We start from the raw sequence: 17,931 nt of genomic DNA, 5'->3' as shown, positions 1-17,931 counted from the left end.
TGACACTGACGTGAAAGCTCTAAGAGGCTAAAGAAGAGAGGGCGGAGAAGAGGGGAGTAAAAGGCAAAGCCTTTAGATCTGAAGATGAAATCTTTGTGCATAGAAATAAGCAAGCAGCTTACGTTGCTAAGAACTCTAAATTCTTTCAAAATTAAGCACTTGTAATCATTCCTATTTTTATATCTTTGTATGCTTCCAGCAATACAAAACGTATGACATAGGCCTTCTCTATTTCAGAAAGTCTTTGTTGTGTGGCTTCCTTCCACAAAGTTAGTGTAATAGGTCATGAACTGGAGGGTAAATTCATCCAAAAACACCAGGCCTTTTCCTGGACTGTCAGAAGCTGGTGGAATCTATTTTTACAGATAAGATTTTATCTTTGCCTTTAAATGGTTCTGCTGCTAGGCAGGGTTTTATATTTACTAAATGCTTTTCATTTCTGTGCCTACCTTGTGCATCGTGCACAATAGGCGTACAATCCATGCTTGTTGAATAAACTTGAGCCAAACGTTGCCAGCTTTGGCCGGAGCTGCCTTCCATGCCTTCACTGCTGAGGACGAGAGCTTGGAAGCCCGGTGGCCTGTCATGAAATCTGCAGGTGACTTGGTGGTCCTAAGTTTCCCAGAGCAGACCTATTTTACCCTCACGACAAGGAACTGGTGCGATTGTCAACTTCTTTACTCCTGTCATGGACACGGGTCTGAGACCAGGAAGGTGAAATGGTCTGTCCACTTAGGTCACAGGCGGTCAGAGCTCGCATTAACACCAGCTATGTGTGACTCCAAAACTGTGGTCTTTCCCCAGTACAGTAGGCTGTCTGTCTGGAAGATGCCTCTGTGAGTGGTACTTTTATTACATGGGCCCCGGGGTGACTTAGATCCCACCTGTCCTTGGGATGAGAGTCTGGAGGTGGGATAGAGATGGATTGTCAGAGAGGGTGGGGGAAGGGATGGAGGAAGGGAAGCCTGGAGGCCATTTGCTCATCAAGGTGAAAGGTTGTGCAGGCTCATCAAGGTGAAAGGTCATGCGGGTGGCTGGAGAGGAGGAACTGGGAGCTAAATTAACAATCCCCTGGAGGCTCATGGGAGGGGCCAGGCCCAGAGGCGGGTGCCTGGGAGGGTGGTAATGCTCCTCCCCCTCATTTCAATGACATTTTTACCCCAAAGACAAATTTCCTTAATAAATAAAGTGGTTTTCTAAATTTGCGTCTTTGTTAAAGAACATATTAACCCAAGAAGGAAAAATTATTTCCCGCAGCACAGTTTTCCGTAAGCTACCATTTCCAGCCAAATACCTCCTCAGAGGAGTGCTGACCTTCCTTGCCTGGGCCAACTGCAGTCCTGGGGTGCAGGCGGGTCTCCGAGCCAGACTCCCGGGGGCGGGAGGTGAGGAGCTGGTGGAAGCAGCAGCCAGTCCTGGGAGCCGTGGTGCAAGGACCCACACAGGAAGGGGGAAAGACCACCCTGGTTACCTTTGGGACAGCACCTCTTCCTCCACACCCCACCCAGGGCTTCCGTGGGAAAACCTTGCAGGCCTTTTTTTTTGATGTCAAGAAAAGTTTTCCTTTCCCTTAAGTATTGGTTTGTGTTTTCCTTTATAAATGACATGGGGCCCATTGAGTCCATGTCCCTTCTTTCTTTGGCTACACGAAGATAATAGGCAAATCTGCCATTCGTCTTCAATATCTTCTCGGTATCCTGTGACCTGCGTGTCCACGCATCATTATCCTTTTTGTCCTTTCACGAGTGTTTTTGTTTTTACTGGTTATGAAAACAATACATAGTCTCATTAAAAACCTGGAAAGTACAGAAGAGTTTAGATAAGGGAAAAAAAAAGCACTATACTTGCACATATCACCATAAATAGTTTGGTAACTTTTTCCCCATTTTCAAATGCAAAAACTGTGCAGAATTCATGGAATACACATGTATAGGCAGATTAAATATATGTATAAATTTTCAAGAGAAATGTGGCTTTTAAAAATGAGAGAGAGACATTTTCTTGAAGTGGACTCAGCAAGGGAGTGAGGTCAGGAAGGAGCTGGGAGACAGGGAGTGAGCCTTCATCCAGCGTAACTGTGGGTCCTGGCAGACAGGAAGGTTGCACCCAGAAATCCGAGAAAGGAAATGACTCAGGGACTCTGAGAGGGAGCCACGATGAGACAGCAGCATGAAGAGCGGGCAGTTTATCCTGAGTTTGGGATTGGGGAAGGGGAGCTAAGTGGTCCCAACAATAGGAGAATTGAGTTTTCAGATCCAGTCACCAGCGATGTATTAAGTTCCTGTGAGCAGCGCCCTTGCTTTTGGCATTCAGACTCGGAGCCACCCTGGACATCACAGCAGCCCAGCCTTGGAGCAAAGCTGACGTTGGCTCCACTGGTCCCCAGAGGCTGGGAATTTGAGTGGCTTTCTTCTTGGAGTTGTTTCAGGGCAATGAGAACTGCTCACTTAAGAAAGGCTCCCTCTTGTCCTTGAGTCTTTGGGGAATGCAGTGAGTGACATTTTAATTAACAAATCCGCTGGGAACAAAATGCCTTTAAGAGCAGTGGCTGGGTGTGGAGTTGGAAGGGTGGGCTGCAGAGGCTCCCACGGTCTGGGGCAGTTCTGGGACCTGAAGCCACGGCTGAGTTGTATATCTTCGGAGTCAGACCTCTCGGGATGAAGGCCAGAGTGTCGCTCAGAAAGTTCTGCGCTCTGTCCCAGGGGATGGAGGCCGGCCACCCAGGTGGCAGTCCTTAGGCAAGCTGGGCTCATCAGCCACTGCGGATGCTGCGAGCCTTTCTGCCCTGCTTTCTGCCACAGTCCACTTGTTCCTACCGTGTTGTTCCTACCACTGACTGGTGGCTGAGTGTCTGACCACAGCAGTGTCCTTAAATGTCTTCCACTGTAGGATGTCTATCACCCCATCTCCCAGGGCTGTGCTCATGCTGGTGCTAGGACAGCATCAAGACCCACGGTGTCAGAAGGTCTCAGAAAAGCTCCTGAAAGAAAGCAGCCTTCCTCCGCTTCTGGTCCTATAGTGGAAATTATTTATGCAGGATGTGTCTACCCTGGGAAACATGTTTTAATAGTATGAGTCCTGGAGGAATGGTTAGTTAAAGGGTTTCGTCGCTCTAATTACTTTGCTAAAGGGAGTTTATGTAACTCTGACATGCTCATCAATTGGCTCCTCACTCTGCAGACCTGTGACAAACCCCTGAGGCTGGCTATGAGTTTCCACATGACCGAAGGTTGAAGAAAGGATTTCATGAAAGCTTTAAACGGAATTACAGTTGTTAAACTGGAGGTGTAACTAAGACCATTGTCTCTTTCTTTTTCATTTTCATGCTTAGGTAATTGATTCTCAGCTCTTAGTTCAGTCTTTTCCTCCTCTGTTTGCATTTTTCTTAACAAGACAGGCTTGGTTCTTTGATTTTTATTCCTCCCAGTTCAGATTTGATGGTTTTTTAAGATTGCTGATGGCTCTTACAGTATTGAAACTCAACAGTTAAATTTAATTTTGCCTCCTTTACCGAGGCTGACTTTTTTTTTTTTTTAATCACGCTCCCTTAGAGGCCTTCTTGGGAAGATATCCAAGTTTTCACTTAAGGCAATGGATGAGTTCCTCATGGCAGTAACTTCCAATCGGGATGAAGAAATCTGAAGAATTGCAGCAGTGGCAGCATTCGAACAAGAGGAAACAAAAGCAAAAGACAAGACACACACCACTCCAGCGGAAGGGGCTGCATGATTTAGGGTCAAACCTAATGATAGTGATAGTGGTTTCCTAGACTAACGATTCAAAGGAGGCCAGTGTTATTCAAAATTGAGGTGTGTTTAACAGAAAGAGCAATCCTGCTCCTTTTCCTGTGGAGCTAGGAGGGTTCTTACTGTGTGGGGGTTGATATTGCCAGTAGGTTTGGGAGAAGCCCATCTTGCAAGGCCTAGAACAAAGGACTGACGTTCAGTTTCTGCTCTCGGAGTTTGTCGTCTTTGATAATGTAGAAGAGCTCTAGATACACTTTGTAAAACAGAGTTGTGGCCCCAGATGAATATGCTCCTTTTTAAAAGAAAGATGTAACAAATTCAAAAAAGGTAGAGCTTATGGAGCGGCACAGGATCTCTAAGGCACAGGAGTGACTTGAGATGTGAGGCGGGAGGAGGCAGGCAAAGCTGGAGGTCCGGTTCATCTTCCTGGGGACACGCTGGAGACTCTGGGCAGAAGCTTGTGTTGTGCTGGTTTCTCTGAGATTGTCATGATAACAAATACTGGGAGTTGTAGATGACCGAAAGTCACGTCCTCTCCCTCAGAAACCTTCCTGCCTGGGCACCTGGGTTTCTCCATGGTCTGGCATGTGCCTGCCGTCCTGCGCTCATTTCCTGCCACTCTGTCCTCCGGCTACACCGTTGTTACCTTGCACGGTAGAGCACAGGCTTCTCGGGGGGTTTGTGTATCGCCTGTGTGGACCTCACGGTGCCTGACCCTTCGTAAGAGCTCAGGAATGTCATGTTTACGAGGCTGGTTTCAAGGGCCCTGTCTTTGGCAGAGCACAGGCGGAGGTGTCCCCATTATGTCAATTACATGAGTCGGGAGAGTGTGGGAGGCTGGGGGCGGTGGAGCCCCGCTGCTGGGAGAGCTGTGGGATCCCGGGGATGGTGAGGGCGGGACGCACCTGAGGAGCCGAGGAACCCGGGCCCTTTGGGCTGTGGGGAGGTACCCGGGGCTTGTCTGTCCCTGGTAAGGCAGAATACCCTTAGGGGGGTTTTTGCTCATAGGGGCAGCTGGCACAGCTAAGTCATGGGCTTGTGTTCACAGAGCCCCCTGCAGAATCCCCCATGTGGCCCAACTTGGTGGAGGGTCACTGGGCATCCCTGACCTTGGATGAGAGCAAACACAGTGTGTCAGCCACTTGCGAGCAGATCCTAGGGGAAGGAGAGCCAGCGTCATTTAATGTGGTGCTATTACTGGGGATGGTGATGATGATGATGGTGCTGACAATTAACAAGGTAATTGTTTTCCTTCTTTTAGTCACATAGAAAAAATCACCACGTGGCAAGACCCTAGGAAGGCGATGAATCAGCCGCTGAATCACATGACGCTCCACCCTGCCGCCACTTCCACGCCTGCGCCCGCCCGGTCCATGGCCGTGTCCCAGCCGAGTCTCGGTAAGCCCGAAGCCCGACGGAGCGGAACGCACGGTGCTCAGCCCAGGGGCCGGGAGCTCAGCGCAGCTCCGGTGGCCCCGGGGCGCCTCACGCACCCAGGGAGTGTCTTTCCTCCCTCTTGGCTGCGTGGCCTTTGCCACGTTCTTCTTTCCTTGGGCTCTTTGCCCGCAGTTCACCACACAGCTGCCTAGGGGTCACGCTGCGGTGCGGTGTCCCCTCCACCCGCCTTTCTTGAAGTTCTTTGAAAGATCCTTTAGCCTCCTGTCTTCATCCAGACTGAGACAGGTCGGGCACAGAGCCCCTTTCTGTGAAACTGGTCCCTGAGCTCTGCCAAAGGGTACACTTCTGGCCTCCAGTCCCTTCCTTCTTCTTCTTCTGCTTTTTTTTTATTTTTTGGCTTAATGTGTGACTGACACCAGACCAGGTGTGTTCTTGTCTTACCTCATTAAGTCCTCACAACAATCGACGAAGCATTCCAGTTTCATAGATGCGGGACCTTTCCCGAAGTCCCGAGCTTGGACGGCGGAGCTGGAGGGGAGCGCGGGGCTCTGATTTGAGACACCTTGGGGCGCCGCTCCCCCCGCCCCGCCCCGCGAGGGCACCGCCCACTTTTCACTTAATTTAGAATAAGTGTAATGTTAGACTTGAGATTGTTTTCTGCTAATTGCCTTTACTTCAAAAGAACTAAAATTCTGCCCAGTAGAGATAATCAGATGTGAATTAATACACTAATCAGCTTTTGTTGGAGTCATTCTCCCCCAGCCCCAAAGGCTAAAAATAAGAGGTCCAATTTTAAAGTTTTATAGAAGATGGTGCCGTTTTCAGATGACATTTCCATTTAAGATCAGAGGTCCACCTACGGCTTCTACACAGAACAGTTAATTTTAGAGAGAGAGAAGAATCTCCTGTTGGGTTTTCAGGAACGAACAGGATAAAAATGGAAGAGTTCTTCCTATGCCCCCTTCCCTGGTGCTGTGGCTGAGTCTCAGCGAGGATGAACTCCGGTAAATCCGAGTCAGCTTCAAGTAAATGGATTGTCCGCTCTTCCAGGAAGTTTGGACCTACCATTTGAAAGCTTGCAGTTGCAAAATATATCCCCAAAGCAAATGATTTGGAATAACCTCTGTTGTGTTCCTTATCTAAAGGGCAGATGGAGGAAAATGGAACCCGAGCTTGTCGCAGCAGTGGTAAACCAGGACTCCCCATGAGTCATCTGTCCCCGGTGTAGGAAAGCAGAGGCTAGTGCAGTGAAGAAACCAAAAATTAGGGAGCATAGACGAGTTTCAAGATTTCTTTAACCATCTAATTTTCGTTAAAAATTCTAAAAACTGATTATTAAGCCATTAACTTTCTAATCGATTATAATTGGAAGAAACCTTTCATGGACCTGGTTAAAGAAATGCAGTCACTTTGTCAGACGGGTTCACAAAGTAAGCCTTCCTCTCATCCCCATTCCTCAACTTCTTGCTTGTTGCCTGGAGTCAGCCAGTGTTTCTAGTCACACGTGTGTGTTTGTTCACACATGTGCCTGTGTATGACACCCACTGTTCTGTACTTTGTTTCTTCTACTTCTATAGCTGTATGTACAGAGCAGTCTCATCCTTTTAAAAAATGGCCTAACGCTCTGACATATCGATGTGCTATAATTGGTTTCTTTAACAAGCACCATCTGATGGATATTCAGGTGTTACTGGTGTGTTGCTAGGACACACAATACTGGAGTGAATATCCTTGCTTATGCTCTTTTATGTACTTACCTTAATTCTTAAACATTGTGCAACATGTAGGAAGTGGACTAAGTTAAAAGGGCCTTGAATGCTTGAAACTTGATCCTGAAGGCACACATAAGTGTGCCTGTGTGTGTGCGTACACACACACACAACCAATTGCTGCTAAAGTATATCTAAAGGAATTATAATCTGAATATCTGAAACAAGTTTACCTGGAGCTGAATAAAATACTTTCCAGATTTCTAACAAATTGGAGCAGTAAATTTCTCAAGACATGCATTCTGGGGTTTTTCCAACAATATTTGAGTATGTGCCCATTACAAAGTGTGTTGCTAGCCTATAGAGCATCACAGATGTGTCCCAAGGCTGGAAATAGAACAGGGAATGCAGAGTGAGCTCCCAAGACCGGGGATAGTGGAGAGTCTCACTGTGGCTCTAATAATAAATGAGTTACTCAGAATATTTTATTTGAAGCTATAGCTCTGCTGTGGTTTATGCTCTTTATTATAATCTTTAAAAACATAAAGAGCAGCTCCTTCTCTTCCTCCTATTTCTTCTTCTTTTTAAAGATTCAGAATGTGGCATCTTATTTTCATTATTTTAGACATCAGTGTTTTTATGTATACTATATATACTAGACCAATGTCGTGTACATTAGCATAGATAGAAACACATGTGTGTGTATATATAAAGGCAGTAGTTTGAATGGCATTCAAAATTTCTATGTCTGTTTTACATCAACTGCTTTTTCTTTTCTTTTTACCTTTTGACCGGAACAGATCCTGCTCCTCCTCCTTTTTAAATCTAGAATTTTGGTCCCTTCAGTGGAGTGTAGGTGACAAATAGGTGAACTTCAGTGATATGTCCCCTTCAGTGGGAGGTATTCATGTACACGTGAAAATGATATCAAGACACAGTTCATAGCATTGCTGCAGACAGCGGCTTTTATAAGCTAATGTGCTGTGCTTCTAGAGCTCTGATGTAACCAGTGACGTGGCTGAATCCATTCGGCAGTAAATCTCCTTTTGTTGGATGCTGTGTTTTCCTGAAGGTTGGGGGCGTGGACTTGGGAGTCAGTCGGTCAGAATTTGAATCCTGGCTCTACCCATTACTGACTTGGTGACCCTGTTAAGTTACAGTGTGCCTCAGTTTCCCTGTATGTAAAATGAGGGTTATTTTTATAGTCTGAGGAGATGATATGAGTGTATGTGATAGAGTGCTTAGATCTGTTCCTGGCGCATAATAAGCTATAAATAAGGGTTTATTCCTTATTATCATCATTACTCTTTGTGGAAAGGAAAGTTTTATATTTTATTTAATTATGGAATGTTAGGTTTGAAGGTAGTTTCTCTATTCATCATAAAAGCTCAAAAGGAAAAAAGAAAGATTCATTTTGGGCTGGTTAGAGTGCAAAGGGCTTTAAATTTGATGTGCTTACTTATTACTGTCAGTGAGGAGAGCGCCCCCTGGTGGAACTGTTTCAGTTCCCCCTTCTCCAGGAAACTTCCTATCAGTGGGTGTATCGCGTTTCTTCAGTAGATCTGTTCCCGAGATGTGGTTTGTAAGTCAAACCATAGTCTACTCGGGAGAGAAGAGACTCGTCTCTTCAAGGCGTCCTGGAGTGAGTGGCTTTGTAGACACGGAGCCTGCTTTCGTCAGCTGCATCAGTAGCCAGAGACAAGGAGTCTCTTGTAGGATGGCAGGTGTGTCGTGTGTCCAAACTTGCTGACTTCCAAATGCCCGAGGAAGATGAAATAGACTCTGAAGGGCAAAAATGCAAAACACATTTTTTTGTACCTTATTTCGAATGACCATTTCCAAGTTGGTCTAGTTTTCACTGAAATTTTCGTTTTCGTAGTTGCCAAAGCAGGAGGTTCTGTTAGGTTTTATCCAATTTGACTCTGTCTGAGCAGGTTGGTGACCTTTGAGGCTGAGTCCCCAGAGGTACTCCCCAGGGAACAGCAGAAAGGGAGACCGCAGAGGACTTCAGACAGTAGAGAGGAGAGGTTGCCCCTGGTGGAAGCCAGATCACGTGGGGCTGACACCTTCTTTGGAATCCTCACTTTTATGTCACGCCGTGAAGGGGGACGGTTACTGTACATGGCAAAGTTGATTTTTTTCATAACGCAACCTGGATAGGACCTCAGATCTCTAAGTGGGTCCTTAGTATGATTAATTACTATTTATACCGACTCAATTTTTTTGAAGGAAGAAAAAAAGTGAAACAGAAAATAAAGACTCTGCATAGGCCCTATTATGACACATAGAGCAACGGGCTTGGGGAGAGATGCGCCTGCTCGGGGGATCAGCCAGGGTGTCAGGATGGGGATGCGGATGGCTGGGGAAGGGCAGGGGCCCTCTGCGAGGCGTGGTTACTGGGAAGAACTGGGCGTCAGAGCTGGGTTTCTCTTGGGCACTTGCAGTTGTGTTCGTCTGTCACCTCTCTGAGTCTCATTGCCATGTCTATAAAATGGTGACAGTGGTAGGACCTGCCTCATGAGAGTTGTTCTGAGTGTTTCGGTAGTTCGAGCCTTGGTACCTGGCCTGGTAGACAAAGCCCCCAGAGAAATGCATTGTTGTCACTGTTGTTGTCTGGTGGCTCGGCTTTCCCTCGTTTGTCTGGCCCCTCCTCTGTGCTCGGAGGAAGGGCCTGTGGTGTGCTCCTCCCTCAGAGAACCCCAGCCACCGTGCCTGCAACTTCTGTCCTTCGGGCACTTTTGCTTACACCCTGCGAAAATAGCCTCGAGCCCTCCCAGACAGCAGCTGCGAGAGGTGGAGAGCTGGTGAGTGGCTGCAGCCCCCTCAGGTCCTCCGCAGAGGGAGGTTGTGAGGGGCAGGCACACCGGCAGTGCCACGTGAAGGCTGTCACTCCCTCTGCAGGTGTGACAGTATCACGCTCTCCCCATTTCTCAGCACACCAGTACTGGAGTCGTGCGCCAACTTGAAACATCCTCATATTTTGAAATGTTTTTGCCAAGAGAAAGTGACAGGCAATTTTGCCTGTTTAGGGAGAATCCTGACGATCGTAAACCATGGTGTGCCGGGCTCCTGTCACACATTAACGGACCTCTTTGTTGGAAGGAGGCCCCCACCTGGGCTGCCAGCATCCTCCCAGACAGGACAGGAAAAATAAAGACTGTGTAACAGCTTCACCAGACTGCCAGCCCTCGCCAGTTCAGAAACTTTTGGTAAAGCGCAGCCAGAGTGTATTTTTAATGCTATAGGAATTTTTAAAAGATCTCTCTCACACAGACACACTTCCCCCTTTGAAGAAGTGCCATCCACCAGGCCAAAGTCCTCCAGGTCTGTCTTGATCTGTACTTCAAATTATAAACACATGTGTGGGTTCTCTTTTGCAAGGCATGCTTTTCAAGACGAGAGGGAGGGTCTTGTCTGTGCTCACTTGCTCAATTGGCTCATTCTTCCTCTAGGAAGTGTACAAAGACACTTAAAAACATTTTATCAAAAGCAAATAAAACAGCTAAGGGACACCTCGGCCCACTGTGGCTTAATGCATGTAGAAAGGTATCCTGAAAGTTTGCTAAATGTTGGAATTATACGTAGGCTATCTTATTTTTTTCTTTTTCCAGTGGTTTTTCCCTAATCAAATTTATGTGGTGAGTTCATGGCAGATATATCTGGCTACTGTGATTTTCCAACTCTGATGTTCTCACTACTTTTTGAAGTTTGTGGTTTCTGCAGCATAAATTAGCCTAATGTGGACAGCACATCCACACACAAACCCAGAGACGCTGAAGATCCCCACACTCGATGGGGCGGGCGGAGGGCCGGGGCGTTGGGAGGATTGCTGTGGTGGACAGTGGGTGTGTGTGGAAGGGAAGGAAGACCGGGGGGCATGGGAAAGGGGAAGAGATTCTGATTAGAAAAATGTTTTGTTTTTTCTTTTTCCTTGATTAGAAAAAGAAGAAACAAGTTTCCAAACACCATAGAAAATCAGTGTTATTTTCTTCTTAGATTTGGGGAAGGTGTCAAAATTCACTCTTATTTAATCAACATTATTGAAGACTACTCTTCTTTGGGCTTTCCAAAAGGAAGATGCATTACGTTAATTTCTTTTAAGACTTTAAAGAATAGGTGAAATTGGACTGAAAATAAATTATTAAATTAACTGATTCAATTCCTCTTGTGCAATAAAGTGGGATGTGATAGTATGTGAAGAAAGAGTGGAACCCATTTATCCTAATGTGGATGAATCTCTTATCTAGATCAGTGGTCATTTATCTGGATGTATTAAGATTAGGTGATGAGATGTAGATTGTAGTATGTGAAATTTAGGTAGAAAAATCTCTTTGATAAGAAGTCTCAAGAGACATGAAAAAATGTTTTATGCCACAATTTTCCTAAGAAAATATTCTCCAAGATAAATTTCCTAAGTAGTATGCTAGATGAACACTTTGGAAAACTTTGTACCCAAAGATGCATTATTTATAATATAGCTTCCCCCCAGTTAAATGCCTGCAATGTGGAAATAAATTTATTTGTAGCCATTAAAATAATAGTTATAGGGACCATGTGGGGGCCAGCCCCAGTGGCCTAGTGGTTGCATTTGGCTCACTTTGCTTCGGCAGCCCGGGTTTGGTTCCTGGGTGTGGACCTACACCTCTCGTCTGTCAGTGGCCATGCTGTGGCAGCAGCTCACATACAAAAAGAGGAAGACTGGCAGCAGATGTTAGCTCAGGGAGAATCTTCCTCGGGGGGGGAAAAGAAAAAGAAAAAGGACTATGTGGCACATAGAAAACTGTTTATTTATCAGTCTAATTTTATAAAGCAGGCAAATTGTTTATGCTGTGATTATAATTTTGTTTTTTCAAAAAGACGTTGTGTAGATTCTCTTTTCCACCAGGCTTTGCTCTCTATCTGTGTATTTCTAGCCCCTAGTCTACTGCATTATGCATCTCAGGTGCACCATTTTGTAGTGTAAATGTATTGAGTAAATCGGTTATGTATTTTTAAATGTTAATGATTATGATAAGGCTTTTGGATTAGGGTGATCCCCTTTTTTTGCTCTGTAATATGGCTATATCACTTTTATAATAGCCAAAAGAAAAAGAAAGGAGAACCGCTTGGTGCCTTGAACTTTTTATGATGGGAGAGGAGGATGGGCATTAGGAAGATGGCTCTAGGCCCTGTGTGTAATACAGACACAACCATGAATCGTCAACTCCTGCAGTTGACTGAGGTTGCGTGTGACAAATGAGTCGTTCCCTAGTCTCTAAGATCAGCGTTTCTCCAGGTGGGGGTCCTGGTCTAGCGCTAGTCAGGTCCTTGGGGGCATCTGCTGAGCGTCCAACTTCAGAATCCAAAGCCTGGCTGCTCTCCAAAGGGCAGTGACGGGCTGCTGCTGGGAGGGATGCTGCCCAGGCCCCACGGCTGGGAAACCCTGCTTGAGGTGATGTAGGGCGGGCCTGGGAATGGGCGCCATTTTCAAGTGGTGACTCTGGTCATCTGCCAGGTGTAGGGCCACTACAGACTTGTGTGTCTCAGCACAGTGGTTGGAGGGTGCCATTAGGGCAAATGGCAGAAACCCACTCAGACATCCAGTCTTTAACTTGAGTTGCCTGGGAAGAACTCTGAGTGTGCTCGCCAACTTTTTGACTGGGTTCTTTGTCCGAAATAGACAGCTATTGTGGCATTGGCATTTGTCCTTTTGGCACTTGGTGTTAGTGTACACACGAGCCCTGGGTACGTGAAGCCACTTTCCAGCGAAAAAGTCATACCGAGTAAGCTTCAAAAACGAGGGGAAACGTTGCACTTTGGGCTCAAGATTGTCGAACTGTATTACCTAGATTCACAGGGTCACTGTGTGAGCCCACCCTGAACTCTCCTGTGGAGAGTTGGCCAGAGAGTCTGGCCTCTGCACGCCTAAACCCATGGAACATTCCAGAGGGGCGCCTCATACCCTGATCAAGAGCACAGCCCCTTAGGGAGGCTCTTAGGAAGGAGGTCACAGCCAAGGTCAAGCTCTTCCTCAGTCCCCTCTTTGTGCGCACTACCTTCATTTACTTATTTATTTTTAATGGAGTCTAATCTCTTCACCAAGCTGTGGGCTTCTAGTGAGAGTTTAAAAATAATTTTGACAGTTTTAGTCCTATCTCCTGGCTGACTTCTAATTGTTCGCCCTCAGGAACTTCCTTACTGGGGAGAATTTCACCCAGTTCAGGTTTGAGGCAAAGGGATTCTGGGATGGTTTGTCATTCAGCCACTTGTTCCAAATTGCTAAGTGCCGAGTGACATTTGGACACTTTTCTTGGATCTCTTTGGGGCCCCGGGTGATGTTGTCCCAGCCTGTGTGTGACCATCACCTCCCCCGCCTGGTACCAGCTGGAAGATCAATTTCTTCTTCCTTTCTGGAAGTCTAAATTTATTCCCTGGGTGTCCTGCAGTTGCTGGTGGTCAGAGACAGCTGTTCTGCCATGCTTGGCTCAATAATTCTCTGTGATGAAGTCAGGAAAATAATGCCGTCAGAGAAGCCAGGAAAACAAAAGCCTCCATAGTCTTTGTTCATTAAATGCTGAAGGGAAAAAGATCACCCCCTCCCTGGTTGGAAAAAAAAAAAAAAAAAAAGGCAGGGAAAAATAAGGCCCTAAACATATTTGAGGCAGCAAGATTCAAGAATGTTCTTTTCCCTCATATGATATAATTACTATTTGGTCCTTGCAGAAAATGCTGATCAGCTAAACATGAGAAAATAAAAAGACACTGTAATCTGAACATTCAAAGTCACACTAACATTTTCTCATGTGTTTGTCTTCTTTCAATACAAACGTAAACACAAAAGCTTGAAAAAATCCTCCACATTCTTTTTTGTAGGCTTCTTTTTTCATGTAATATGTCATGAGCCTCTTTCCATTTCAATAAATGTTTGGGGTTTTTTTTTACAATATTTTTGGATTGGCTGCTTTTATTGGAAAAGTAGCGCAAACATGGCAAAAAAGTCACACAGTTCCAAAGAGTATTCATGAGAAGTCAGTCCCCTCTGCAACAGGACCCCTGGCCCTTGTCTTCTCCCCAGCGAAGCCACTGCTACTTCCTTCCTGAGTGTTCAGAAATACTCTACAGACGTATGCATGCTTGGGCGCTTATGTCTTTTTTAAATTTAACATATCTTACAGAGCTTTCTAAATTAGTATGTATAGATGGATTCATCTTCATCAGCAGTATGTAATGTTCCACTCTATCGATGCGCCACAATTTATTTAACCCATCCCCCAGGCTGGATAGTTAGGCTTTTTTCCTGATTGTTCGCTATTGTTAAATGATGCTGTGTTGTGCATTGCTGTTCATAAATCCTCGTTCCATATGCCATTTATGTACAGGATAATTTTGCAGCGGTGGAATTCCTGGGTCAAAGATTTACACCACTTTACACTCCTACCAGCAGTGTATCAAAGTGCTTCTTTCTACTACTCTGGTCAATAAAGTCCATTATCAAGCTTTGTAGTCTTTATAATTCTGATAGATACAGATTGGAATCTCATTGTTTAATCTGTACACTTTTTGAAGTTCTGAAGGGACTTTGGCATATTTCTGTTTATACACCATTACACCATGTTAATGGCTATACAGTATTCCATTCTGTGACTATAACATAATTTATTTCACCAGTTGTTCGATTGAAAGACATGTAGGTTGAGTCTTTTTTTTAAATCATTATAAGTGATGTTGCAGTACATATTCTTGTGCATAAAGTTTTGTACCTTAATTCTCTCTTTTTTTCCACGTTCTTTGGAATGTTTGTTAGTAAAGTGTAAGAATTCCTTAAAAAACACAATTTTGACATGGTTTGCCTTGATCAAACTAAACATGTAATTGTCTGCGGATCCACTGTGTGTGTTGGTCGGGGGTTTGTTTAGGGTGCTACTTTCCTTTACAAGAAATGATTTAACGTTGCCACAGAAAGTGTCCTTAACCAGGCTCTGCGCTTTCCCACTGGCCCTGCTTTTCAGCTGCATCTCCATATGTTTTTGACTAAGCCGTGGATGGAAGTTTCATTTGAAGTTGTTTTGCGTCCCAGTACGTGGCATGTGTTTATTCCATATTATTTTCGTCCTTTCCCCTTCCAGTGTTATATTTCTCAGACACGAGGGAAGACTGAGTTGTGAGTTTCCATTTTTGCCAAGAAATAAATATTTGCAGAGCTGGAAAAAAATAAAGTAAAAAAAAAAAATTTTTAACGTGGCTGATTTAGTCCTGGCTCTCAAGACTTTCATTTAGCTGCTTCAAAACTCACACTTTAAATATCAAGAAAAATATTATATTTCTACCCTTGTCAACTGCCATAATGCCTGAATTAATTAGAATGGAACTCTAATTCCTCCCCAGATGGAATTGGATCATCCGAGTCTAGCAAACTGAACGCCCAGGGCAGCTGCACACGGAAGTTTCTGGGCTGCTGGCCTCCATCGTTAATGTTGTTTTTCTGTTGCTGCTGCCTGAGACACTGCAAACGAGGGATAGTCCCGTGTAGCCCCCACGTCTCCGTGTCCGCAGGTCTCCTTTGCTCGTGTGTCGTCTTCTGTGTTTCAAGCACAGCAGCTTTTTCTCTGCAGTTTAGGGGAATCCCAGGGTCCAAACTGTATCACAGTTGCATGGTTTTGGCCTGAGACATTCCTTCTGGAAACAGACTTCCCTCTGTTTGCATTTGCTAGTTCCTTATCCAGCCTTGACTCTACCCTCTTAGCCTGTCTGTTTTCCCTTCTGTCAGGAAGGCCCACGTGGATCGCTTTCTGCGGCTCTGACCCTGGGAGTGGGGGCCTTTCGACACAGGGGCTCAAGCTTTACAGTCAACTGACTGTCTTGGAGCCTAGGTTCCTCCAAGAAAACTTGTAATTCTTGTAGACTAGTGTCTTGTCATGAGTTGTCCAGACTGTTTCTTCTGAAAGACTTCCCCAACCAGGCTCATAGAGCCCCTCTTTGTCCTGTCTGCCCAGGCTCTCTATTTATTGAAAATGAGATTTTTTTTCTCTTTTTTTTTAAAAACATTGAGATATAATTGACATACAACCTTATGTTAGTTTCAGGTGTACAACATAGTGATTCCATATTTGTATATATTGGGAAATGATCACCCACAATAAGTCTAGCTAACCTCCATTGCCACGCATAGTTACAAAGCTTTTCTTATGATGAGAACTTTTAAAATCTACTCTCTCAGCAACCTTCAAATATGCAATACAGTATTGTTAACTATAGTCACCATGCTGTACATTACATCCCCATGGTTTATTTATTTTATAACTGGAATTTTGTGCCTTTTGACGCCCTTCACCCAGAATTATTTCTAAATCACAGTTGGGGTAGGGGGTGGAGGGGGGAGGCTGGGAAGAATGGTGAGTGTGAGGTCTCAGAATCATGCAGCATGTATGACGGCCAGGGTGCTGCCCCCAAACCCCAGTCAGTTCTCAGAGCCATTGTTCAGTCGGGTGGTTCTCAACGGTAGGTAACGCCCCAGGACAATGGCCCGTGCGGGGTGCAGTTTCTCAGGACCCTGCCAGACTGAGAATTTTCAATCTTCAGGGAGTTTAGCATGTGTATAGGCAAGTTTTCCCTTTGTGTTTTTTGTGTGTGTCCCTTTTTATTTTGAAATAATCTTAAACTTACGGAAGAGTTTCAAGTACAGGACAGGGACCTCCCAGGCACCCTTTGCCCAGATTGGCCTTTCTTAATTGTTTCTGACTCACCACATCTGCTTCTCTCTCTTTCCTTGCATGTGTATAGAGATTTTTTTTTCTTTTTTTCTGAACCCTTTGAGACTGAGTTGGAGACATCATGCTCTTTTGCTCCTAAATACTTCAGGTTGTATTTTCTAGAAGGACATATTCTTCCATAAGCACAGTATAGGTACCCAAATCAGGAAATTTAACATTGGTACCATACTGTTGTCTAATCCACAGCCCATATTTGAAATTTCTTCATCTGCCAGCATAATGACCTCAATGGCTCTTTTGGTTTCTGGTCCAGGATCCGTCGAGGAGCGTCCATTGCATTTAGTTGTTCTGTCCACTTAGTCTCTGTTTACCTGGAACGATTCCTCAGCCCTGTGTTTCTGGACCTTGACGTTTTCGAAGAGTGTCAGCCAGTCGTGGTGTAGATTGTTGTTTAACTTGGCTTTGTCTGGGTTTCCTCGTGATTTCAATCTGGCTTATACATTTTTGGCAGCAACACCACGGAAGTGGTATGGTGTTCTCACCACATCCCATCAGGAGGCTCGTGATGTCGCCTCGTCCCAGTGGGTGATGGTGGCTCTGTTCTCAGGGCTGAGGGAGCGTCTGTGGACAGTGGGTGGAGGGCACAGTGTGCCTGGGTCTGCTGGCTCCTCTAATGAGTATGTTGCATGAAGACAATGTGACATGAGGAAAAGCTTTTTGGTCCAGCAGGTCTCTGCAAGGTGTGTCCTCAGGTCACGTAGACCCTTCTCCTTGGGGTGACGCACAAATGCCATTTCCAGCATGCTCAGTTAGGCTTCACAGAACATCATTTAACTGACAAATAACGTATCTAGCTATACACACAGAGATATAGTTTTACAATGAACCTGCGATACCTCCTTCCATTTATTCTGTACTCTTGTGTCTTATAAAACACATCATTCAAAAGGAGACATATAAATAATTGAGTTAAGTTGGAGTAAAGGGAGACTGTGGCTGAGAAAATAATAAAGTCAGGGAGAAAAATGCATACCCCAGGCCCAGGGTGGTGCTCGAGGTGGCTGCAGATTTGGTTTTGAGACTTGAGGCTCCTGCAAAGAGGACAACACGTTCAGTCCCAGGAGTCAGAGTGTCCCGGAGGCAGAGGCTCACCTGGTGCTGGGGAGAAACATAGTGTTTCCAGGCATAGATGCCTAAGAGAGGGTTTCCCTCCGACTCCCCATAAATGATCTAGACACTGTGATCTAGGGGACAGTCCTCAGAGTATCTCCCCGAAGTGACGCCCAGGGGTGCTCGAGAGAGCTTCCTACAGCCCCTGCTCGCTAGGTGGGTGCAGCGTCTCGGCACAGCCTGGAATCGCCGGGGCCAGAGCACGGGCTCACCATGCAC

The 17,931-nt window shown here is 45.5% G+C and overlaps 1 protein-coding gene across 1 annotated transcript in view; it reads left to right on the top strand.

The window, feature by feature from the left end:
* WWTR1 (WW domain containing transcription regulator 1) overlaps nucleotides 1-17,931 on the top strand; it is a 119,687-nt gene that overhangs the window by 66,954 nt on the left and 34,802 nt on the right. The window contains exon 2 of the mRNA XM_044755246.2: nucleotides 5,008-5,144. Coding sequence (XP_044611181.1) covers nucleotides 5,008-5,144 — 137 coding nt within the window. The remainder of the gene's footprint in view (nucleotides 1-5,007; nucleotides 5,145-17,931) is intronic.

The sequence above is a fragment of the Equus asinus genome, chromosome 21 (genome assembly GCF_041296235.1).
Source record: "Equus asinus isolate D_3611 breed Donkey chromosome 21, EquAss-T2T_v2, whole genome shotgun sequence".
Taxonomy (NCBI): domain Eukaryota; kingdom Metazoa; phylum Chordata; class Mammalia; order Perissodactyla; family Equidae; genus Equus; species Equus asinus.
Note: the sequence above shows the minus strand (reverse complement) of the source record. Positions and strands in the feature narration are given on the sequence as shown.